At 42.7% G+C, this 25,093-nt stretch overlaps 1 protein-coding gene across 1 annotated transcript in view; it reads right to left on the reverse strand.

Moving 5' to 3' along the window:
* Window positions 1-25,093, reverse strand: part of PKHD1 (PKHD1 ciliary IPT domain containing fibrocystin/polyductin) — a 235,897-nt gene that overhangs the window by 142,544 nt on the left and 68,260 nt on the right. Inside the window, exons 35-36 of the mRNA XM_059843088.1 lie at window positions 15,756-15,906; window positions 4,574-4,786 (exon numbers count right to left, since the gene is read on the reverse strand). Coding sequence (XP_059699071.1) covers window positions 4,574-4,786; window positions 15,756-15,906 — 364 coding nt within the window. The remainder of the gene's footprint in view (window positions 1-4,573; window positions 4,787-15,755; window positions 15,907-25,093) is intronic.

A 25,093-nucleotide genomic window follows, 5' to 3' on the forward strand; every position in this document is an offset into this window, starting at 1 on the left:
CATTCTTTGCAGTAGGACTGACCATGATTTTAGAGCATTGAAGGAACTTCTGACACCTCTGTTTAAAGTATCCTGATTATAAATAAGTTATTAAACCAAAACTCTCAGGACATGGTGTTTTCTTTACCACACACCTTTCATAGTTTGGACAAGGTGAATGCAAACGTTTTTAATCTGAACTGAGGGGATTCATATTATTAGTCAAAATTCAGGGAACAGGCTCATGGAATCACAGAATCACAGGAGGTTTTGTGTTGTGAGAGACCTTAAAGATCATCCCATTCCAACCCCTGCCATGGGAGGAACACCTTCCACTAGAGTAGATTGCTCACAGCTCATATTCTTTCCCACCAGGGTGCTGACACAAAGTTTTAGATAAATGCCTGACAAAGGAATGCTGGTCTGTTTTTGGAATGGGTCACAATCTGTTTCGTGGGGACACAAGGGAATAACAAGATCACCTACACAGGACTGCTGAAAATAAAAATATAAATTTAAAGCGTGTGGCAATATCTCTGTTCTGGAGCCGGGCTGGGAGAGCTGAGGGTGTTCATCCCTGAGAAGAGAAGGCTCCAGGGAGAACTTAGAGCCCCTTCCAGTGCCTGAAAGGGCTCCAGGAGAGCTGGAGAACAGACTTTAGGCAAGGGCCTGGAAGGACAGGACAAGAATAAATGGTCTTAAGCTGAAGGAGGGTGGGTTTAGATGGAATATTGGGAAGTTCTACCCTATGGGGGTGGGGAGGCCCTGGCACAGGGTGCCCAGAGAAGCTGTGGCTGCCCCTGGATCCCTGGAAGTGTCCAAGGCCAGGCTGGATGGAGCTTGGAGCAGCCTGGGATAGTAGAATAGTCCCTGCATCCCTGCCCATGGTTGGGGCTAGAACTGGATGGTCTTTAAGGCCTCTTCCAACCCAAACCAATTCTGGGATTCTGTGATAAGGGTGTTAGGACCACAAGATCAGGCTGTCACAAGGACAGTTTGAGTGTTCTTTGTTCTGATGCAGCATCTCCACTCTGCACCCAGTTCCTGCCCCTGCTCAGCATCCACTGGTGTCTCCAGCTGCCCTGGGAAGGACAAAGGCACAAGAACAGCCAAGGCCACCACGCTGAACTTCTCTCCCGAAGCTTGTCAGGAGAGTTTCTCAGGGAATAGAGTGCGAATGGAGCTGGAGACAGTGATAAATTTCCCTTCTGAACAATCAATAAAACTCTCTCAGCCCTGCTCAGGCCCCTACTGCGGATGCAAGGGCCATAATTACATTGTCAAAAAGTCGAGTTGCCCTGGCTGGCTGAAGCCCCCTCTCCCAGTGACGGGTGATTGACAGGCAGTTTATGGGTGGCACGCTCTGACTGGCAGGGGAGTTGGCTAAAGCCAAAGGCAACAGTGAAATTTCCCAGTCTGCTACAAGTACCAGAGCAAAGGACTGCCACTCATGAGGGAATTGTGGGAAACCCTTAGTCATATTAACATATCAAAGTGAGGAGCTGACAGCGCTTACTAAACAATCTGAACTTGACCAGAGCTTCAGAGCATCCCCCAACATTCCCAGCCTGAAAGAGAAAAGGAATTAAAATGCACTCAGACCTGTCTTTGCCAAGACAGCCAGGAATTTGGAAACCTGCTTATTTAATGATTTTGATCTGAGATAACATATATTCATGTGTATAAATGTATCTCACAAATGTACATAGCAGAGCATGTCAGTCTCTCTCACATATATATATAATATATATATATATATATATGAAAGGGGCTGTCATGCTCCACAATTTATTCTGTACCACAGACCAGACTGATGCTAAATTGAAGACAGAACAGCAGATTTTTTTTTTCCATGTAAGCAATATGAACCCAGTAAAAGACCCCACTACTTTCTGTCGTGTTTAAAAACAGGCTTCTGCTGCTTCAATGTTAAATTGCAGATTACATGGTTTGAATGAACAATAATTGCAGCCATGCACCGGGGCTGTGTGTTGTGCAGAGCTTAAAAGTGACTTCATAGCTACTCTGGATATGTTGAATAAGAAATAATTATGATTTCTTGAATAAGAATTGGTTTTGAATAATAATATTAGAATAAGAGTTGGCATTGTTCAGCCTGAAGAAGGTTCAGGGAGACCTCAGAGCCCCTTCCAGTGCCTAAAAGGGCTCCAGGAGAGCTAGAGAGGGACTTGGGACAAAGAACCTGGAGGGACAGGACCAGGGAAATGGTTTCAAACTGACAGAGAGCAGAGTTAGCTGGGATATTGGGAAGAAATTCTTTCCTGTGAGGGTGGGGAGGCCCTGGCACAGGCTGCCCGGAGAAACTGTGGCTGCCCCATCCCTGGAAGTGTTCAAGGCCAGGTTGGATGGGACCTGGAGCAACCTGGGATAGTGGAAAGCATCCCTGCCCATGGAATGGGGGTGGACTAGATGGTCTTTAACATCCCTTCCCACACAAGCCTTTCAATAATCCAATAATTGATAAAAAATTGAAATCAAGGGTTTTTTCCACTAAGGGTCAAGCCACATTTGACTCTGTATATCTCCATCCAGGTAATATTTGGATTGCAGACCTCATCCTCTTGTTCTCCTAGGGAATGAAGACTCACTGAGAATTATGGCACTGAGTAAAATGGATAAATTATCATTGAGAAGAGACTCAAAGGTACTGATGTGGATGCCTGGATTTACCTCTGTCCATCACATTGTCAAGATAAAACTGCAAAATGTGCTCTGCCCTGCTTGTCTTCAGTTTTGGGAGTGATGGAGTCACCAAGGCAGAGCTGATACAGGCTTGGAATGGAAAGCAGAAGCAGCACAGGAGGCACAGCTGCCAAGAGTTGCTACCGGCTTTTTTGCTAGAAAACAAAAAGCATGGAAAAGTGAAGGCTCATGCTGTAAAGTGCTGACAATCTAAGGACAAAATCCTGGCTTACAGGGGTCAAACCAAGAACAGAAGGACACTTTAAAGTGGCAGAAGACACAGAAAGTGAAGCAGCAAAAGCTGCTATGAGGCAAATTCAAATCTCAATACTTTTCTTTAAAAGGGGGAAAAAAATGGATGATTAACCAAATTAATCCCCTGGAAAAAGCCTCTAAGGAAGAAGTTGGTTTCTGTCTCCTTTGACATCCTCAAAGACCAAGCCTTTCTGGAAGGCAAGCTTTAATCTAACAGGAATTACTGAGCTCAGGGCTGGGATAACTGTGTGAAACTCAATGGCCAGTAACAGACAGTCAATTCAGCCAGGATGCTCTAATAGCCCTCCTTCACAGAGACCCTCCAGGAAATGGGGTAGAAATGCTCTGCAAAGCCACTTCAGTGAAACTGTTGAAGCCTTTTACAGGCAGTAAATAATTGAGCCTTGCTGTGTCTCAATGAAGGGATCAAGAGCACCTGACATGCTGCTGAGGTGCAGCCCCACCTCTCCAGCCCTGCCAGGAGCTCCTTCCTCAGCCCCTGATCATCTCTCCTGATTCAGAAAAGCATCTGTTCACTGACTCCCCTCCAAACCTCTCCCAACCTAGCTCAGCTCCTGTGAGCTGGCAGGATGATGGCACAGAGGCACAACTCACTCCCTGCCTGTGCTCTGATGGTACCCTCTGTGCCTGACAGCATTTTTGTCCAAAAGCCACACGTCTCTGTGCTCAGACAGAAACATTTCCTCCTGGAGGGCACAGGGTGGAAGTTCAAGACCTGCTGGAGGGTGTGAACACCCACCAACAGGAAGGCTGGCACACAAGAACAGGAGGAAGGGAGATGAGATATTCAGATGGTTTTTCTTTTTTTTTTTTTTTTCCTCCTTTTCCTCTATGAGACATAGAATTTCTAAAAATAGCCCAGTAGAGAAGAACTTGAGAAATGTGCACCAATATTCTGAATCATGCTGAGTTTGGGCTTGAATTCCACGTCCAAACTCCTGCACCAAGAAATAGCCACTTTATACCCATATTTCATAGTCTTCAAGAAAAGCTCCATATCTAAATTCTTCAATGCCACAATATAAGAATTGTGTGGAGTAGTTGGAACGGGTCCAGAAGTGTCCATGAAGATGTTCTGAGGGCTGGAGCCCCTCTGCTCTGGAGGAGCTGGGGGTGCTCACCTGGAGAAGAGAAAGATTCAGGGAGAGCTCAGAGCCCCTTCCAGAGCCTAAAGGGGCTCCAGGAGAGCTGAAGAGGGACTTGGGATAAGGAATGGAGGACAGGACACAGGGAATGGCTTCCCACTGCCAGAGGGCAGGGATAGATGGGATATTGGGAAGCAATTGTTCCCTGTGAGGGTGGGGAGACCCTGGCATAGGATGCCCAGAGAAGCTGTGGCTGCCTCTGGATCCCTGGAAATGTCCAAGACCAGGCTGGATGGGGCTTGGAGCAATCTGGGATAGTGGAAGTTGTCCCTGCCCATGGAATGGCGACTGGAACTAGATGGTGTTTAAGGTCTCTTCCTACCCAAACCATTCCATGATTCCATGAGAATCATGACCAAAGTTTTGTCAATTGACTTTTCTTCCAAAAACATTTTTTTTTGCGTTTTCTTTGTTTTGTTTTCTGTTAGTCATTTGTCCTTTGCTTTTGACAACAAAAGAAACGTACTCACCATGAATGGAAAGGGTCCCATTCCTCACTGCCAGGAATTTGACTCCATAAGGAAATAATGGTGGAGAATGGAGGCTTCCATAGAGATAGATGTGTGCTTTGTGATGGAAAGGGGCCTCAGGGGATCCCACCTGGAGCTCTCCTCCATCAGACACCAGGATGTAATGAGCATGCAGTTCTACAGGTCCTGGCCCAGTAAACAGGAGTTTGCCACCTGAAGACAAGAGAAAAGCAAAATGCAATCATATTCAGTCAGTCATTCTCTCCAGTCAAAGGAACTGTAAGAGGTAGGTAAACAATGGGGTTTGCAAAAGAATTACAAAATAAAGGCATAAACGCTTTTGCATTCTGTGAAATTTCCACTTTGTTCTTTATTTCTCCATATGGATTTATCAACCTTTTAAAGACCCAATTAATCCACTCCATTTTTTGATTCTCCAACAGTCTGCATTTCTCGACTTGAGCAAGGCCAGTCAGCCTGGGCAGACTCTCCAACCACAGCTAAAGGAAGCTGTGTTTGGAAAAACCCAATTTTAACCAACTAAGTCACTTAATGTTAAAAAGGGATATTTCTACTTAATTTGTATTATGTTACTTTTTAGGTTACAAAGTACTTGAGACTGGGAGAGGGGAGAGGAAAACTGCTTTGGAACTTAAGAACTGGTAACTTGTTTAAATCAGTGGTTGATTTAATCCTGCAAACTCTTCCAGCTGCTGTTCAAAACCAGATGCTTCCAAATACAGTGTGAGACACGTCTCCCTCTTAGCTGGCTGTGGGTCGATCTCCCCATCCCATAAAAACCTCATTTTAATCCCTAATTAGAGGTTAACTTCACTTCAAAGCATAAGGTTTCAACTCCTTGCCAACATCTTCCTCTTACTATTAGTATAACTGGATAAGATTTGCCAGTAAAGAATAAAGAACTGGTCTTTGGAATCTTTGTGATATTTGGTCTCAATGACTTCTTGAAGCAATGAATTCGGTGGGTTAAGTACATAGTGCATGAAAAACTATTTCCATCCTTTTTTTTTTTTTTTTTGACTCAAGCTCTTCAGTTCTGTCAAATGCCTCCCTTGTTCTTGCCTCTCATGAGCTGAAAATCCCAGTCTGTCGCATCAGGATGGTTTATTCCATTATCTCCTTCCATATTTCCTCTTCTGTGAGGGATGCTGTCACTTTCTGTACAATGGATGAGGACAGAGTGGAGTCTCATTCATTTTGTCACACTGCACATGGGAGGTGCCTTCCTAGGTCAAGCCATGTTTCCCAGGAGAGAGTAGGGAAGTTCCCAAAGTCTGGAAGCTCCACACCTCTTACAAGGGATCTACCCTGCTCCCTTTGTGTGAAGCAGCTGATAACTGTACCAGCTCATCCCACAGCCAGTTTGCTACTGGTGGAAGCAGTTTTTAATGGTGATTTCTCTACTGACCACCCAGTTGTCTCTCCTGCCTCACAAATTCCCTGTGAGGGTGGCAAGGCCCTGGCCCAGGTTGCCCAGAAAAGCTGTGGCTGCCCAACTCTGGAAGTGGCTACAGACCAGGCTGGATGGGGCTTGGAGCAACCTGGGGTAGTGGAAAGTGTCTGTGCCCATGGCAGGGGGTGGAACAAGATGATCAGATGATCTTTAAGGTTCCTTCCAACCCAAACCATTCCATGATTCCATGATAACAACTGCTAATTCTTTGCAAGAAGAAGGCAGATCAGACATCTGGGTTAATTGCAGTATGGAGAAAAAAAAAAAAAAAAAAGGAATTAAAAAAAAGAGAGAGAAGTTCTAATATAAAAAACAGGTTAAGTACTATCTTGATCATTGCTCACCATTGCTCATATTCTGCTTATCCCAATTTCCTTTTTTTCTCATATGGGGGTTTTTTTACCTTGTTTCATTGATTTCTTGAGCTTATAACAAAGTCTTATAACTTAGTTCTCATTTATTAGGCTTATAAAAATAGTATTTGGATAGGGACTATCCATTAATTATTTTTCTGCTAGATTTCATTGCTTTCCACAATTCTTTGAATCATTTTTTACAGAATATGCTTAATCAAAGAAAGAGATAAATCTCATATTTTCTTGCTTATAACCACTGGGAACCACAGGTTTGCTCTCAAAAACACCAACGCTCCTATGGGTAAATTGTCTCTTTCCCTAGACATACTTTTCTACCTACAAATGTATTAGGGTTGAGCCTTTATATAGAGTCTTTGCAAATCATACTGCATGGATTGTGAAGAACCAGAAGAAATTTCAGCTTGTTTCATGTAAAACAACACAAGATATCTGACTCCAGCAGCAGTTTTAAAGCTCTTGAATGAGACTGGACCTGTTGATTTTAAGAATGTGTATTCTGAAAGAATATGTAATGTTTTCATTCTATTAGCATTATTTGGCAATAAAATGGACTGCTGGTCCATCTTCCTCTTGTGATATAATTTACCATCCTGTTTCTTCCCATACTGAGAACAGAAATATTTATTAAACACTTTTGCTTTATAGCAGCAGTGTTAATAATTTTATCACCACAATCTATAAATGGAACTGTAAATCACTGTGATTTATTTCACTCCTAACATAAAAAAGACATCTTCCCTAAGGTCTTTATTGACTTTCTATGCTCTATTCTCAGTGAAATACAGTAATTTCTGTTTCCACTTCTCTTCATACAATTTTTAATGAGTATTTTAATTGCTGCCCTGCTGTACCACTGAACCAGGAGGGCTGGAAGACAGTTGTCCTATCCTTTGATTGCAAAATCACAATTCTGTCTCAAACAAGATTTCCCAAGCTTCAGTCACATATTGTCCATTCAAATTTTTCAAGCTATTCATCAAAGACTTTCCATATCTTTTGTGGATTTCTGAGTGTCTGAGAAGTTTGGATGCTGCTGGCTGCTCTGGGTGCAAGTAGGAGCAATAGTCCCACCTGATCCCAGGAGCAGCAGGAATTCCAGCAGGAGCTGTGCACACCTGGCCTGCAAGTTTGACCCTTTCAGAGGGAAATCAGAGTCACTGAAGTTGGAAAAGACCTGTAAGATCACAGAGTCCAACCATTAACTCAGCACGGCCAAGTCCACCACTAAACCATGTCTCCAAGCATCAGGTCCATGCATTTTTTGAACACTCCCAGGGATGGCAAGTCAACCACTGCCCTAGGAAGTCTGTTAAACTCCTGGCCCTCCCTTTCAGTGAAGAAATTCTTCCTAATATCCAGTTTAAACCTTCCCTGGTGCAACTTGAACACCAGAAGCCCTGATTTTAGGAAGAAATTCTTCCCTGTGAGAGTGGTGAGGAATTAGAACAGGTTTCCCAGAGAAGCTGTGGCTGCCCCTGGAGGTGTTCAAGGTCAGCTTGGATGGGGCTTTAAGCAACCTGGTCTAGTTTAAGCTGTTCTGTCCACAGCAGGGGGGTTGGAACAAGATGGTTTTAAGGTTCCTTACAACCAAACCATCCTATGATTGTGGAATTTGCTGTATGTGACTCTTTTGCTTTCCCTTAGAAGCATCAGCCAGACACAAAATTTAACCCTGAAAAGGGGCAGATCAGGTTCACTCATGGTCACTCCACCATGCTGTTGTGCCCTGGATCTTTGAAAAGCTTCTGAAAACCTCCCAGGACAAATCCAAATGGTGCTCAGTCTTTGTGAGAAAATACAGTGGAAAAGTAAAGTTCAACTGCTGAGGATGAAAGAAGAGCAGCACCACAGAACAGAAAAGAAAGCATTAGGAAGGACTCATTTAACCATTTATCAAGTCTATGTGTAAAACAAACTCTGGCCAAATTTACAAATTCTTCTGTCCAAAAATTGCATATTGTCCCTCTACACCTCTGTGGTTTTTGTTGGGTCAGAATAAATATACAGCTGCTGCTTTACAAGGTTGTCTTCTCCTTTTTTTAAAAAAGAAAATAAAAGTTATGCTTCCTTCTTTTATTGCACTTGACCCCTTCCCTGAAAGCAGAAAACAGGAATATTGCTCAACGGAGCCTTTGGCTGTGACCCTCAAATTGTTTGTTATGGCTGCACAGGAAAGCAAAGTCCTACACATGACCTTGAGGGTGATTTTATAAAAATCAATCAACCGCTGTTATGATGGCCTCCCCACCAAGCAAAATAAATACAATTAAGCCCATAATCACTTCTGTACAGTAATGTGCAAATTCAATGGGTCTCTTTGGGTGGAATGAGGGAGAGAGGGGAGAAATATGTTGAGGCTATTTGATACTTTGTGAGAACATCAGAAGCACCATTCTTCTCAATTAACCCAGCAATTAGCCTCCACCTCTGCACAAACAGAAAAGAAATCTTTCTTTATCTGTCTTTACCAAAGGGGGGAAAAAAGAGGAGGAAAAGAAAGAAAAAAAACAACAAGGCAACTCCATATGTCCCACAGGAAGGGAGAAGCAGCCAGACCAAATAATTAAAAAAAAATATTAAAGAAAACAAACCTAATAATAAGGTGGGAGGTTTAATCTGCTGAAAGAATAATTATTACAGCACCAGTGGCTTTGTGAAAAGAGATTTACCTCCTGAAGTCCTGGGAAATGGTGGAGGACATGCTCAGAAGTAAAGGATTTGGAAAGGGAATGTATTAACAATTCTCTCTGTCAGGTGTCCTGGACCCACATGCAATGCTACAGCCCAGGTATCCAAAATATTAACTATGAAAAGAGCCTGCAACGTGCACTTCTGGAAAAAAAAAAACAAAACACACACACAAAAAAAAAAAAAAAAAAAAAAAAAAACACTCCAAACCCAAACAAAACCAAAAACAACAAAGTAGAAAATTGGGAAGACTGGTGCAGGGACTTTCTCCTTGTCTCTGTGAAGATGATTCACACTTGCAGACATAACAGTTTATATCCCTCCTCAAAAACTTCATTTTAAATTAAAAAAAAAATTCCAAATCAGATTTTCTCATAATAAATAAAAGCAATGTTATTAACTTTTATTTAGGTTGTGATACAGACTGTTTTAGAGATTTTCTGAAACTGGAGGGAAGAATAGTCCCCATTCCAAAGTACACCTTTTGCATGGAGACATTTCCGAGGCCACACTTTGCATTCACTCTCAGTATAAGATATTTTTCCTAAAGAACAGCTCATTAGGGACCTGGGATAAAAGTAACATATTTATATTTAGTTCAACTTCAACTATTCAGTTCCACTTCAAATTTGATTTAATTCTACTTCTTTATGTAAAGCTGAATAACAGTGTTAAAGCCAGCAAACTACATAAAGAGTGCTGGATAATCTCAAGATTATTTTTTTTTTAATTATCAAGTGGTAGAAGAGTATCAACAAAATAGTCTTAAATATCACAACTGTGTCATAACCTTCAACTAGGACACTTCCTCTACATGGAAGGGGATTTGCAGATTGAAGTCTCATCCCTTCACCTGGACTACCTCTTCCCATCACAGTGCAGGAGAGATCTGCTCTGGCTGCTCCATGACCAGGAATAACTCAGCCCCACAGCCTTCAGCTTGCTCTTTCCAGCTCCTCTCACTTGGTGTTTGACATGACAAAGCCACAGAATTCCCCATGAGAATTCCCCAGGCTCAGGATCAGAAGTTCTATTTCCTGGCCAGCATCCCTGAGTGGCAAAGAGCAGGATGCCACTGCCAGAGCTGGATCCTGTATAACCACAAGGCTTTAGTGTGCTGGCAGCCCCCTTACTGCTCATTATCCTGCTCCAAGGGTGTCCCTGGAAGGGCCTTCAAGCAGGGAAAAAAAAAACAAACCCAAAGCAACTAAAATCTTGTTACATACAGAAAGAAAAATACAAATTTCATGAGCTTTAGAAAAGACAATTAATTATTCCATGGATCTGACACCTGCACCCTGTTGACATGCTCACAGGACATTCCAATGAACCATGAAAGCTGTTTGCAGCTTGGACCATGGCTGAACAAGATGCAAAGGGGAATTTTGTTATATTGGCCCCATCCAAAAGGCTGCTCAAACCAAGAGTCCAAAATTCATCCTGCACCTCCCTCAACATGTTCCTCCATGTTCATAGCACACAGGTACAGATCCCAGATCAGCTCTGAATTCAAATGCCTGTGTATTTCCACCAGGACACCACTAACACACTCAAAAGTTAAGCTTGTATTCCAGCATTTTGTTGGATGGACGCCTTAATCCATCCCTGGGAGAGGAATCAGCAGCTGCTTCACTACTCTCAGACAGAATTCATTTCCCCAGCCTGACAAGCCTTTGTTTTTTGGCTTGCTGTGCTCACAGCCATCTGTTCAGATGGCACATGCTCCCTTGGAAACTGATCAGGCTCTTCCCTTAGAGCTCAGGAGACAAGTAAAAGGCAATTCCAACTAGCATCCCAAAAGATGCTGCCATAGATGTATCTCCTTCAAAGAAATCTTTCTATTTCTTCAGCTCTTAAGGGGCCTCTGAGATATTTAACAACACCTGGATGGATTTGGAAGAGGAGAGCTGGCTTGGTGGGCAAGAGGTGCAGACACTCCAGGCTGTCTTCTAGCACATCTGACATCATCTGGGATCTAATTGAGGAACTTCCAAGTGAGCCTTATGAGGGCATCAGGTAACACCACCTACAGGGATGTGATGAAAACAAAGGTCCTTGGGCTGTCACTTCATGTCCCCAAGTGACAGACATTCATTGGGTGCACATTTGGAAATTCTTCCCTCTGAGGATGGTGAGGCCCTGGCACAGGTTGCCCAGAGAAGCTGTGGCTGCCCCTGGAACCCTGGAAGTGTCCAAGGCCAGGCTGGACAGGGCTTAGAGCAGCCTGGGATGGTGGAAGGTGTCCCTGCCCATGGCAGAGGGAGGAATGAGGTGAGATTTAGGGTCTATTCCAACCCAAACCATTCTGAGATTCCCTCTTTCCATGACAGTGATTAGAAGAAAGAGATGGTGCTGCCCAGGGTTTCTGCTCAGTCTCTGCCAAAGCTGTGTTCAGTTCCTTGACCAGGATTAGCTTCCCCAGATCTGCTGACTGTGAAACATCCCACAGGAGTCTCAAGAACTGCTGAAGTTGCAGCAAATCAATTTAATTTTCAAGTGGGAATCCCGGGTGTCCAACGTGCATCCCGTAAGCCCATTGGAAACATGATGGCAAAAGAAACCTGCAGTCCACACCCAAACATGAAGCAGGGTTTGCAGCTGGGGGAGGATCTGAAAAGACCCACACCCTAAACTGCTACAGATTCAGGGCCTTAAAACCCTTCCTCCAGGAATGCTCACATCTGTGAGTTGCACTCTACTGGATAACATAGAATCCCTGCTGAAAAATATACTGAAAAATAAAGATCTGATGCCTTTCACAGATTTTCATGAAAACAGAGAGGATTCTAAAGCTCTGAGACTAATTATTGAAGGCTCACTGTAACAATGTAGGAAAATATCACACAGTGACAGAGAGGAATAGAGCTGACTTTTCTTCCTTTTAAATCTCAATTAAAAAATACATTGGATGAAATTTCCCATTAACTGGTACTATTTGTACATCCCATGTTCTTTCTTTAATTAAAAAACATGCTTATTGCAATACTGCCAGAATCACTTTTATGGTATTTTAATTGTAATGTCTCTGCCTGATTAAAAAAAGAAAATATGAACTGGAAACTGCCTGAAAAAAAAAAAAAAAAAAGGATCACAATGCTTATCCCAAATGGATTGATCAAAAGGGCACAGAAAACACCATGACAGGAACAGGTCCAAATTGTGCCCACTCACAAGGGGTTTAAAATTTAGTTTAAGGACTAGGTGATGCCATAGAGAAGAAAACAGAGGGAAACACTTTTTCCTTCATTCAGGGAATTAAAACCCAATCTTTCTCAGCAGTGACTGAAGCACAGTTTATTTGACAACTACTGAAGTCGGTGTATCAGAGAATATTTGATGCTTGTTGCTAATAGCATCAAAGAGGAGGAAAAGACAAGCAAAATCAATGTCTGTGTTTTCCCCACTCCCTGATTTACTCACAGGATCCATTCTGGGCAAAGTCTGATCAAAACGTGGATTACAAGAAATTCAAAATATTCACAGAATCAAAGAATCAAAGAAAAAACTGCATGTGGCACCAAGTGCTCTGGTCTAGTTGATATGTTGGTATTTGGTCAAAGGTTGGACTCCATGATCTTGGATGTCTTTTCCAACCTAAACGATTCTTTAAGTGAAAATGAGTCTTTTCCAGTACAAGGATCAAAGCAATCTTCTCCCTTATGCCTGCGAGAGTGGCTAACCCAAAATTGCCTTTGCAAGAGCAACTGCCCAGGAGGAGATCTTCAATTCCACTGGGGTGGAACTGGGAGTGTCACCCCAAAATTCATCTCCAAGGGACTCCTGAATGACCAGACAGCTTCTTCTTTTTTTTTTTTTTTTTTTTGTCTCCAGACCTCCCTAGATCTTTATAATTTCAGACAAAGGCAACAACACATGTCTGAGGTATCAACCCATCAAACACAAAGTTCTTCCAGTGTAAGCCCTGTGCAAAGGAAATTTCCATCTGTCCTGGGTTATCATAAATATTTCCATGCTTGTGATGTTGGGATTACAAAAATAACTGCAATCTGCTGAACATACAGAATTATCTACAGTCTGTCTATCTTGTATCTTTTCCTCAATCAGTCTTGTCTGAGCTGTTTCACAGCCTGACTATTAAACTTTCCACTCTCTATATCCACATGTTCATGCTCTGCTTGTTGAGGAGGAGGGAGAAACTGCTGAGCCCCCTTGGCAGTGAGCAGAACCCAGCTGCCTAATCCTATTTTTCTATTGTTTTGACCTCCAGATCTTCTGCCCAGACAGTCTGGTCATTCCCAGGACCTCTATATGTTTGGGGCTATATGTTAATATGGCCAAAGAAGGGGCAGTTTAAGGCTGCACGAGAAGTTGATGCTCTTGTTCTAACACTCTTTAAGTAATTGCTGCAATGTTGAAATCATCAAAAGGGGACAACACAGGGCTAGCATTCAAAATCCTCATGGTGTCTTAAAAAAAATGGAATTTCAAGAAATGGGCCTGTAAACACGTGTTGGGTTTGCTGGACACAGCACCAGAAAACGGGCAGTGTAGCAGCAGTGTATTCAGTAGTGTTACATCATTTTTCCATCCACAAAACCTTGTATTTTCAGCTTGCACAGCCAGCCTGATGCTGAGTCATGAAAGCCAAAGGGAGCAGAGCTACAATTTAATCCCATTCTCCATCTCCAGCTAAGAAAAACTCTCCAGGTAAAACAGGAATGGGATGTTTCGATCGAAGCACATATTGACACCTACCTTAGGGGTTAGGGGTTTACTGCCATGCCCATCTGGCACCTGGGGGAAGTGGTTGATTATTTGATGTGCTCATGGGGTGGTAGTTGTGCTCTGAGGGATCACCTGTGGTTCAGTTTGAGATGGGTGTCTGTAATTCCTAAGATGAACAGGTCTTTGTTGATGTGTGTTGCTATCAATACAGCAGCCTAAAAAAACTCCCCTGAGCTGGATAGCTTAAAAAAGGGAAGATAAGGAAAGATAAATCTCAGCCTCTTTTCTGAATAGATCTCAGCATGTCTTGATTCCAAATCTAACCAAGGCTACACAGCCAGAGAACCTATGGTAGAGGCAGTGGATGATGCAGGCAACTTCACAAAGCTCAGACAAAAAATTCCTGCTGGTTATAATTCTAAAATGTTTTATCCCTCTGTTTGGCATGTAACAGTGGAGAAAATAATGGCATCTAGAATATTCTAATGCTGCTTTTCTAACTGAATTGACTTTATAAACCAGGCTTCTTGGAAAACATGATAAAGAAGAGGAATGATTTGAATGTCAGATGAGCCAAAGCCATAAAGATACTACTCCAGACTTCATTAAATTCAATCAGAGCTCCAGTAGCTTCATGAGGGCTGACTCACAGATCAGATGAACTTTTGAATAGGTCCAAAGCTCAGAGGGTTTCTGCTCCAATATTTTGCCCCAATTCTTCAAAAAGTCCATGATCAAGCCCCAAAATCTTCATCCAGATTTACAGCCAGAAAAAATCTGGTGTTCTGATCTGTCTCCTCCAAAGTATGGCATAATCACAATGAGGTTAAGAATAATCTTGAATCACTGATTTAGAATTTTCACTGGGGAAAAGGATTGTACCAAAGTGTTTTGTCTTTTTTTAATCTCCAAATCTCAGGTGATTTTTAATTTTGCTTTTAAATGGGAGTGATGTCTGATGGAGCAATTCTTGAAAACCTCTGAGCCTAGACTGAGGAAGTTCAATCAGTTTTGAAAATGTGCTCATGGTTGGGATAAACTTGCAAACTTTTTTCTTTACCAAATTATCATTCAAATATAAAATAAAATATAATTGTCAAAGGCATGACTTTCACCATCATCTCAATGAAAAACCTGTACCTTTAGTATCATTTTAGTATAAAAGCAATTTTACCAGCAATGATCCTGGTCTTTAAACATATAAAAACTCCTGCTTCATTTTTTGAGCTCAATTTCAGCAGAGGCTTAACTTTGAGCTAGCAATTTCACCAGCACAACTCATTCCCATAATACCAGGCATGTGTACAGCAGTTTCCACAACCAGGATCTAACTTCCAGGGGTAAGATTTCTGGCATGAAATTACAAGTCCTTTAAATTCTTACTTTGACACCCACAGAGATATGCCTGTCTCATTCTTATTCTGGGTCTATGTACAGGTACATAAACGCAGCAAATCCAGGGTTTCCCATCATAACTGTGCTCAGTTATTAACTTACTGCTCACCAGCTGGGCTCAAGGGTTTGGGATTATTTACTCCATTTGATTGTTGCCACCTGCAATACTATAATGTCAATAATTTTGTGAAGGTGTTTGTGCCATACCTGCCTCAAAGGTGCCAAACAGAACAGAGTAGATTTTTGTTATCAGCAGTGCCATTATCACTGAACACTGCTCAGGACAGCAGCAATTTTGGTAGACTGGGGAAAGAAAAAAGGGGGGAAAAGGCCTTTTTCCTTATCTTTTCATTATGCCTCAAGCAGCATAAACAATTCCTTCTGCACGCAGAATATTTAAACTCTTGCCCTGTCCCCCATCACCGCCCCCATCTACTGAGAGCAGGCTCAGCCTCACAATCATCCCCTCTAATGCTGGAGCTGGGGAATGGAAAGAGAGACCAGGGCCATGAAAAACCCCATCCCTGGAGGAGGAAGAGCGCCGACCCCCCCTCCTGCAGACCTTTGAGTTGCAGCAGGTTGAGGACACGGGTGGCGCTCCCCAGGAGCAGGGTCCGGCCGCCTTCTATCGTGACATTATCGCCATCTCGCGGCTGCTGGCCAGCCGGCCAGCTGGAGTCCTCGTCCCACCGGCCACACCACTGCAGGCCAAGCTGCAAAGAGAAACACCCAGAGAAGTTCAAAGCTCTCCCCTTTCCATCTTTCAAGAAGCCGGTTTACTCAGAGAACAGCGGAGGTGATGCCAAAGCCGCGTCCAGCGTGCTCTGGGCAAGATGACTGCCGGAGGGACCCTGTGTAAAAGAATAGATGGATGTTGGCACTGGAGAGGTGCTTGGCCTCCAGGAATGCCTGCCACAATTTGGGGTCGCCCCTTGTCTCATTCTGGTCTGGGGAATGAGGGTTTGCACCAGGTTTCCTGGTGTGTGTCTCTCTCTGCCTCCCGAGAAGAAGAACTGCACTGCTGTTTCCTGGCAATGTCATAAAATAGCCTGAAGAGCTTAGAATGAAAACATCCTGCTGGATAGGCAGTATTTTGATTTAGAGGTTTTTTTTTTTTTTTCCCTAAAGGCTCTCCTGCCACTCATCCTCATTTAGACATTCCTCCTCTCAAATACCTTTTTAGCTTTCTCTGATTATCTGGTGTTATTACTGCCTCTGCTTTGGGGGTGAGAACAGCAGTTCCAAATAAAGCCCTGAATAACTTGAAAACTGCTAATAGACTGACCCACGATGTGCAGTGGTAAAGTGATTCCTGAGTTTAAAGGTCCCTCCTCACCTCTAAACTTCAAGCATGTACTTTGCAGTGAAGGTTTTGTAGAATCACAGAATTGTTTGGGTTGGAAAGACCTGAAAGGTCATTTCCTTCCAGTCCCCCTGCCATGGGCAGTGACACCTCCCACTAGACCAGGTTGTTTAGGGCCCTGATGGTGAATTTCTTGAAGAAGGTGTGAATATTTCTACCTGGATGTGTATGCACAAATGTAGACATAGACATCCAAAACATATTATTTTGCCTCATATGTGAACCAGCAAGAAAATCCTCAGCTCCTCTGAGGCAGTGGGGGGAAACCAGACATGGAAATATTTGTGATCCTCACTGGGCTGTGCTAATCCAAAACAGCAGTGGAAAGAATAACCTCAAGACAAAAGCAAAGCAGAGTTACTCCATTTTCAAATGGAGCCCATCGAGTGCATTAAAGCTTTTGCTCGGGAGCTGCAGTGGAGGTGAATCAATAATGGGGGTGTTATGATCATTATTCTCTTTTACTCTGTTGTTTTCAGGTTTAGTTTTGTGTGCCTGATGTTTTATAGAATATTTCCCATGGTGCTGTCCCTGAGCAACCTGGCCCAGTGGAAGGTGTCCCTGCTCATGGACCTTCAGATGAGCTTTAAGGTCATTCTAACCCACACCACTCTAATTGTTTAAACAATTATAAACTATTCTAATTATTTACCCCAGGGAACGAATGATGGTTCCCAGGCTAAATGATACAATGGGTTGATATCCACTCTGGCTGGATGCTGCGATTTTCTACAATCTATTCTATGATTTCTCTACAAAGAGAATTGATTCAGTTCAGAGTGAAGCCTGTGACTACATTAAAACACAAGGCAGTAAAAAATTCTTGGGAGTTAGAACTGGTGTCAGAGGGAGTGAACCACTTCATCATTACCAAAATAAAATTATTGCATAGTTGCTAAGTGTAGTAGGACAAGTTAAATTTTCATTAGTTCATATAGTTCAGAGATTTAGGAAAGATTTCCTGCTGGAAGGATAGATGCCTTTACCCATTATCTTTCCAGAGAGGCTGTGAATTACTCTTCATTAACAATGCTATGAAGCAGATTGCATAAAATATACAACAGATCCACTGAAAAACAGCTAATTAAGGTCGTTTTTAACTCGGAGGAGGGGACAGTTCACAGAAAGGTGCATACACTGCTTATCAAGCCAACTGTAGCATAAAATTACAAATTCCATAAATTCCTGTCTAGCACAAATGCTGCCAATGCTATCAGCATGACACTGGAGGAGGTAGCTGTGAAATGGTGGGATCCACAGGAACATTTGGTTTGCTGAGTGCCTTTAAGTCACTCTGAAGTCACTCTGACCTTCTGAAATCACTCAGAACTTTCCATCTAACTCTCATGGGCAAGCAAGGCTGTAAGGAATGTACCAGACCTTCTTGCTAGCACCACTTGTTAGCACTTAATCAGCTGTTATTAGAAGCCCTGCAAGAGTTAAGAATAAATTCTTCTTCTGAATTTGACTTTTTCCTTTTAAAATGGCAACTAGGGATTTCAAACTAGGAAACACTCTAGTTCTTCATTTAAGCTTCTCTCTACCCAATGTCAGTGTCTGAGCTTGATTGGCTCCTGCTGTCACCTCTCAGAGGACTCAATATCTCTTCAGTTCTCCCAACACCACCTGGCACAAAAATCTCAGTGATCATACCTGACAGTGGAATTACAGAATCCCAGAATTGTTTGGGCTGGAAAGGACTTAAAAGATCAACTCCTTCCAACCCCCTGCCACGGGCAGGGACACTTTCCACTATCCCAGATTGCTCCAAGCCCCATCCAGCCTGGCCTTGGACACTTCCAGGGATCGGGCAACCACAACTTCTCTTGGCAACCAGAGCCTCCCCACCCTCATAGAGGGAGAAAATGAGTTAATCAAGGTCATAAAATTCTCTATTTTTCCACCCAGTCCACACCTAAAAGTTTCCAGTGAGAAAATGCCTGGCTTAGTCCACTGCCATGTGCACCACCTGCCTGTGTGTCTTTCAAGTGATTTCTGATTTGTAAAATCAATATTTTTAAAATATTGTAAAATCACTTTTTCCTCTTTATAAATAAAATTTAACAGATGAACATCATCTAAAAAACACAAGACCAAGAACTGTTTATAATCACTTGTACTATCCTTGCATTACCACAGAGAGAATAAATCCAAAGAATCTGTTTTTAGGAGGAGAAAAGGGGGTTTGTTCAAGGAACACACTTTAAATTACCAGAGCACAGAGTGAGGTTAGAGGGAAGGCAGCTCTGTAGGGATTGAGGAAAGACATCAAACAATTTTGTTTGGTGACTCTTCTCTTGCAGTCCTGCACCCTTCCCTAAGATGAAAGAGCACCTCCTTAAGATTTTTGAGAAGAGGGTGTGGTCTAATGCAAGTTTAGTGAAAGAGACACCTGCCCTGAGCCACCAGTACATTTTCCTCAACTTTGTGAATCCCATGTGATTATCCTCCCTGATTTCTGGGAGAAAAGCACAGTGCAATCTCCAGCTGCAACAGAATTTTAAGAACCTTTACAGAAGGGTGGTGGTGTTTATATCCAGTCCCACTTAAGCAGCCCGTGGTAAAATAACATCAACTAAGACACAAATTAATTGCACATCTCTCATTAAGCAGGGCTGATGACAGACTCACAACATCCCTCTCACTATTTTTTTTTTTTATTTTTCAGACAAGCAAAACTCTCTCTTTTTCTATTTTTTCCCCTGCCTGGCACCCTGTATTTGACCTCTGGTGTTTAATTGAAATATTCTCAGCCTGAAGAGCAGCAGCAGCTGCAGGTGCCAGGGTTGTGGCTGAGTGCTCACCCCACGTGGGCTTGGTGAATGAACCAGAAGGAAGTGCAGAGCCAGGGAAAGCTGTGTGTCAGCCCCTGGTGCTGGGCATTTTCCTCCTGTGCTTTTTCCAGCTTCAGGAAAAATGGCAGGGAGCTGGAAAATCAGGATGGGAGAAAGAGGAGCTGGCATAAAACAAACCCTGAGCTGTGAGGCTGGAGCTGGCTGGCAGCAGCTGCTGCAGTGGGGTGGCAGCTCCACGCTCTGGCTTCAATGTGCACCAGAGTTGGAAAGATGATTTGGAGGAAACAGAGCTTATGAGACCACAACATCTCTGCAGCCATCTGTGTCACTGTCAGAGCTCACCTCTGAATGTGGACAATTTCAACGAGGTTTAACAGGAGAAGCAAGACAACAAAGATGCTGCAATCCTGCAGGGTTTGTGACAATCAGTAGATAAATTGGGGCACAAATCTCTTCTGGTTGTATGCTTTATGCAATGTAAAAAGTTAAATAAACAATTATAACCTGAACTGAACAGGTAAAATCATCCCCCAAACTGTTGCAGGATGTGCCCTCACATCACACATCCATAGAAAACCCACTCTGGCAACATTTCACATTTTCAATCCAGCACAGCAGATGGCATTAACTCAGTAGGGAGCCAAACCTGCAAAATATGGGCAGAAACCTCCTGTGGGTGGGAAATCACCAGCATTGGGAATCCCTAAGAAACCTCAATTGTTCTTCCTGGGGCACAAAAGAGCAGAAGGAGCTGGGAAGGGATCTGACCTGAAAATTCAATGAATAGAGTCCTGCAAGTGCTTTCCAGCTCTGACATCCATTTGGAATGTGTCATGCACACAGGAAATTTTATTTACTAGGGAAAGGTTTTTTACCCAGAGGAAATTTGGGCACTGGAACAGGTTTCCCAGATCAGAGCACCAAGCTGCATGGAGCTCAGAAGCATTTGGACAAAGCTCCCAGGGACTTGATGGGATTTTTGGGGTGTCCTGTGAGGACCAGGAGTTGTACCCAATAATTCTTGCAGGTCCTTTCCCACTCAGAATATTCTGGGATTCTATGCACAACTCATATCAAGCCCAAACCTTGTGTACCAGGGCCATACTGTGTTGTAACACAGGTTAATTTTTCCTTCCCAATCATATCTTCAAAATAATTAATGAATTATGTAAAAGTAAAATAACATTTTTGTAACATACAATAAAAGACACACAATCTCTTTGCAATTCAGCACCTTAACCCCCTTTCCTGCCTACTGCACCTTCTTTTTTCATTTTCCAGGCAGATTTCTTTCCATTTTATGTTTTTTAGCTGCTGCTGTTGTCAGCCAGGCTGGGGTTGCCTTTCTGTCAGCCTTTGGGGACACATCTCAGGATCAGTTTGTCAGCTTGTGCCTGTGACTGCCAGGGCTCAGAAACAGCAGCAGTGACTGCAACAACTGTACAAATAACAGTGAAAAACTTAAATTCCCACCAAGGCTGGTAAACAATTCACAAATGGGAAGGATTCCAAAATGCAAGGTTTGGGCTTTAAAGGGTTGAGAAACTCCTGTTTAGGTACAGAATAGATCATTTGATCACACTTTGGAATAACTTTACAATTTCCTTAGTTAAGTGAAATTTGTTTCAAGTACAGTCCCAGAAAAGGTCTATAATAACAATTATGGGCACAAAGATAAGAGTTTTCATCCTCTCATCAGAAAATAAATTTTAAAACAAAACCAAGAAGCAGTGATTTAGTTAAAGACAGACCCTGCTTCCTGCTGTGCTCACTATTCTCCCTTCTTCCCTAGATTTAAGGAGAAATTCTTTACTGTTAGGCACTGGCACAGGTTTCCCAGAGGATCTGTGGCTGCCCAATCCCTGGAAGTGTCCAAGGCCAGGCTGGATGGGGCTTGGAGCAATCAGGGATAGTGGAAAGTGTCCCTGCCCATGGCAGGGGTTTTGAAAGAATATGTTCTTTGATGTCACTCTCAACCCAAACCATTCCATGATTCCGGGCTGTGGGTTCACCTGTGACATGCCAGAGGGAGAATCCTGAATGCAGGAGGGTTTTCCCACAAACTCCAGCCCCAGCAGACAGTTTTATCCTTTCCTCAGACCCAGCTGATGGGACACAGAGCACACTGTGGTTCCTGCCAGCTTTAGCAGGAGGATGTTCCCCTGTCCCAGTGAGAACATCCACGAATGAACAAAAGTTTGGAATGCTGCCCACACATCAGAGATTGACACCCAGGAGAGCAGCCTGGTGCTGACAGATTGCCATTTAACCAGCAAGTACAGAGAGCAAGTGTTCCTGTCCTCAGTCAGCACGGAGAGACAAGGTTAACATTCCCAGTGATGGAGTGCAGCCCAGATTTCCCCACGCCACACACCCAGGACTCCACACCACATTTGAAAACACTTTAATTTCAGTGATGGATGCGGGGAGCTCACTTTCCAGGCTGTGAACTCTCAACAGCTCCTCAGTTTAATACATCAGGAAAAGATTTACACCCCCTCACCCAACTCCCATCCACCTGAAGGAAAGAAAAACGTGTATTTGGAGGAGACAAAAGAGAAGGGGAGGTATTTTATTATACTAGATGTCTTTTACAAGGGAAGTATTTTCAGCCATCTGCTCTAATTATTCCTCCTGTATTGGCCACCATCTTCATGCAACAATAGAAATAATTACCTCCTCAAGGGCAGAAAAAAAATATTTACAGAAACAAACAAAAGTTGATTATCTTTAGCTCCTAGGGAAAAAAAGAAACAAGCTACTTCTTAATGAAGGAGCAATTAGGAAGGTGGGTAGAACATCTATAATTAAACCAGACAAATTGGTGCAGGCTCCTCCCTCCTACACATACTTGAAAGGGATGCAAATGCAAGTTATTTGCTACAGTCAGTCGAATTAATGAGCAAAATGCTGCCCAGTGCCCAAAGAAGCTGAACCTGTCTCTTGTCATCATTCCCTGCCTCTCCTGCCTGTCACACCTCTAACCCTTTGCCAAATTAACTGAAAAGTACTCACCACAACTGTAAAGCTATGGAATTTCAATTGGCATGGGGAGGTCTTCCTCTGTATAACAGCATCCCCAAGACAATTTCAGGATTCTCATTCATCCTGGTCTTTAAGAACAGCCTCCTGCCTGCACTTCACCACTCAGTATAAAAGAAAGTGCTCTTTCTATATAAACCAAAACCAGAGGACCTTTGCAATTGTCTTTTCACTCCCTGTAGTGTATAAGAATTTTGCTCACTGAGACAATGAAGGCATATACACAGTTTTGTGGGAAAGATGGAATGGGGCAATCCCAAAGAGAACAGAAAATATCTTATACTGTGCAAAAACAAGTATAAAGCTAAAAAAAAATATTCTCTCTGCTAAGAACCAAGCCTCTTTTCATGGACAAATATATGGATTTTGACTTCCAAAAAGAAATTAGTAGAATTTAAGTTTCTGTGCTATGAAATCAATAAATGGCCAGGCTGAAGATGGTCAAGGAACAAGCTAATCAGGGAAGTGGTGGGATCATCATCTCTGGAAGTTCAAAAGTTATGTTCAGAAAACACATAGATGTGGCACTTGGGGACATGGCTTGGTGGTAGCCCTGGCAGTGCTGGGGGAATGGTTGGACCTGATGATTTTGGAGGTCTTTTCCAATGTAAATTATTCTATGATTTTTCAGGCTAAATTTCCCAAGGGTTCTCCAAGAAGTCTCAGGACAGAAGGTACCACCTAATGCTCATTACAGGTACAAACACCAACCAGGAAAGAGCTGCAAACCAGCACACTGGGAACACTTCTTAGGCAAACCCTGCCCTGCCCATTCCAAATAGGCTAATTAAAAAAAAAAAAAAAAAAAAAAAAAAGACAGCCAGAGATCCAGAAATTAAGAATTACCAGTATTTGTAGTTGTACCAGTGTTTCTCTTGCACATCCAGCAATTCCAGAGAAGCTGCCTTCAAATATTTAAGCAGCCTGTACTGAGTCTCTTAGGAAATCAGAGTGCCAAAGGAGTCTAGTGGATCCTAAAATGTGCTCAGCAACACCAGAAGGGACTTTTGTTCATGTGCACATCACCACAGTGTTCCAAATAGGCCATTGTTTGAGACATTTCCAAGCTGAATGTGAGGGAGAAGAAAGTAAGAGAGAGAGGAGAACCCCTGGAAAAGTTTGAAATGGAAAATCTACTTCTGTCCTCCCAGTGAAAGCACCACATTCACCTTTATCACTTCCATTTCATAGAATCATGGAATATCCAGAGTTGGAAGGGTCACACAAGGATCATTGAGTCCAACTCCTGGCCCTGCTAAGGACACCCCAAAAATCCCATCCATGGGTAACCTGAGCAGCCACTGGTAACCAAACTGGGCAACAAAGGTAGAGAGATAATGGGATTGTCTTCTTCTGATTTGTGAAATAAATGCTTCCAAAAATGGCAGAAATTATTGTGCTCAAATGACAAATCACTAAGGAAGTAGCCTTAGACACATTCAAAAAACAAACAAACAAAAACAAACAAAAACCAAAACAAAACAAAAACAACAAAAAAAAAAGGAGAAAGCAACATATCTAGAGAACTATAAACTGTGAAAAAATTAATCATTTATGCCAAAAGACAATATTCTCCCCAAGAAGCCTGGAAGGAACTGTAGCTATAAATAAACCAAGCATGGAAATGAGCAGAATGCTTCTGAATATACCTGCATGGAGAGGCTGGAACAGGTTTCCAGAGACAAGCTCAGTTCTCCCTTATGATTTAGCATTCTTGACATGACTGACTGAGACAGGACAAGCCTGGAACACAACCCAAAAAATCATTTCCAAGGCCACAAGCTGATATTTTTTATCACTGTCTGCCTCATCTGCTGCTGTGTAACTTCACTTTACCCACTACTCCAGCTTTAAAATGCAGGTGGGATTATCCCACCAGGTCCCTCTTAAATTAATCCCAAAGCAGTGATACAGCAAGGATCAGGGCTGGGTTCATGGCTGAACATGTGATGCACTATCCAGTACCTTTATTTTTAACTGAGACTGCTTATACCCTGAGCTAAAAAGAAAGGATTATTTTTCCCTTTTCCTTATTTCTTTTAATTTTAGCTGTCCTGCAGAAATCTTTCTGACTTCTGCTGAGTTGCACAGGCACAAGAAGGGAAGAATCTGGCTGGGCATGTTCTCTATGGGACTGATGAATGACTCTAGTCTCTCCCAAACTATTAGAGGATAAATCTGTTTACACACAAAAAATTGACCTGGGCTGGTGAGGTGGGACTAGAACCAGGAAACTGGCACGTCCCAGAGGTAAAAATGCATTTGCAGCCAAGAGCATTAGTAACTCAAGACCATAAACAAGCCACAGCATCATTAATTACTCAGACAGGGGCAGCCACAGAAGCAGCGAGAAGACCCAAAAGCCAACTGTAAATAGTTCATCGAGCTGATTAGTTCAGGAAAAAAATGAGTGGGCAGTTTTGGAGGTCAGAGGCCATGGCACAAGTCAGTCTCAAGCCAGTTTGCAACTGGACAATGGCATGAGAAACAGCTTGATTCCTGTTTAAAAAAAAAAAAACAACAAACAAAACCAGAAAAGCCACTTAAAAAACAACCACAAAAAAAAAAAAAAGGTTTATTCAGCAGGGGAGTAATCACTGCAATTTTGAAGCACAGAAGGTAAGGCTCCTTGCTCCAGAAGTATTTAATTAAGAACAAGGAGGATTAGCTAAATCTAATGGTGCTTTTATAGAGAGGATA

Source organism: Haemorhous mexicanus, chromosome 3, assembly GCF_027477595.1.
Source record: "Haemorhous mexicanus isolate bHaeMex1 chromosome 3, bHaeMex1.pri, whole genome shotgun sequence".
NCBI classification, from domain to species: domain Eukaryota; kingdom Metazoa; phylum Chordata; class Aves; order Passeriformes; family Fringillidae; genus Haemorhous; species Haemorhous mexicanus.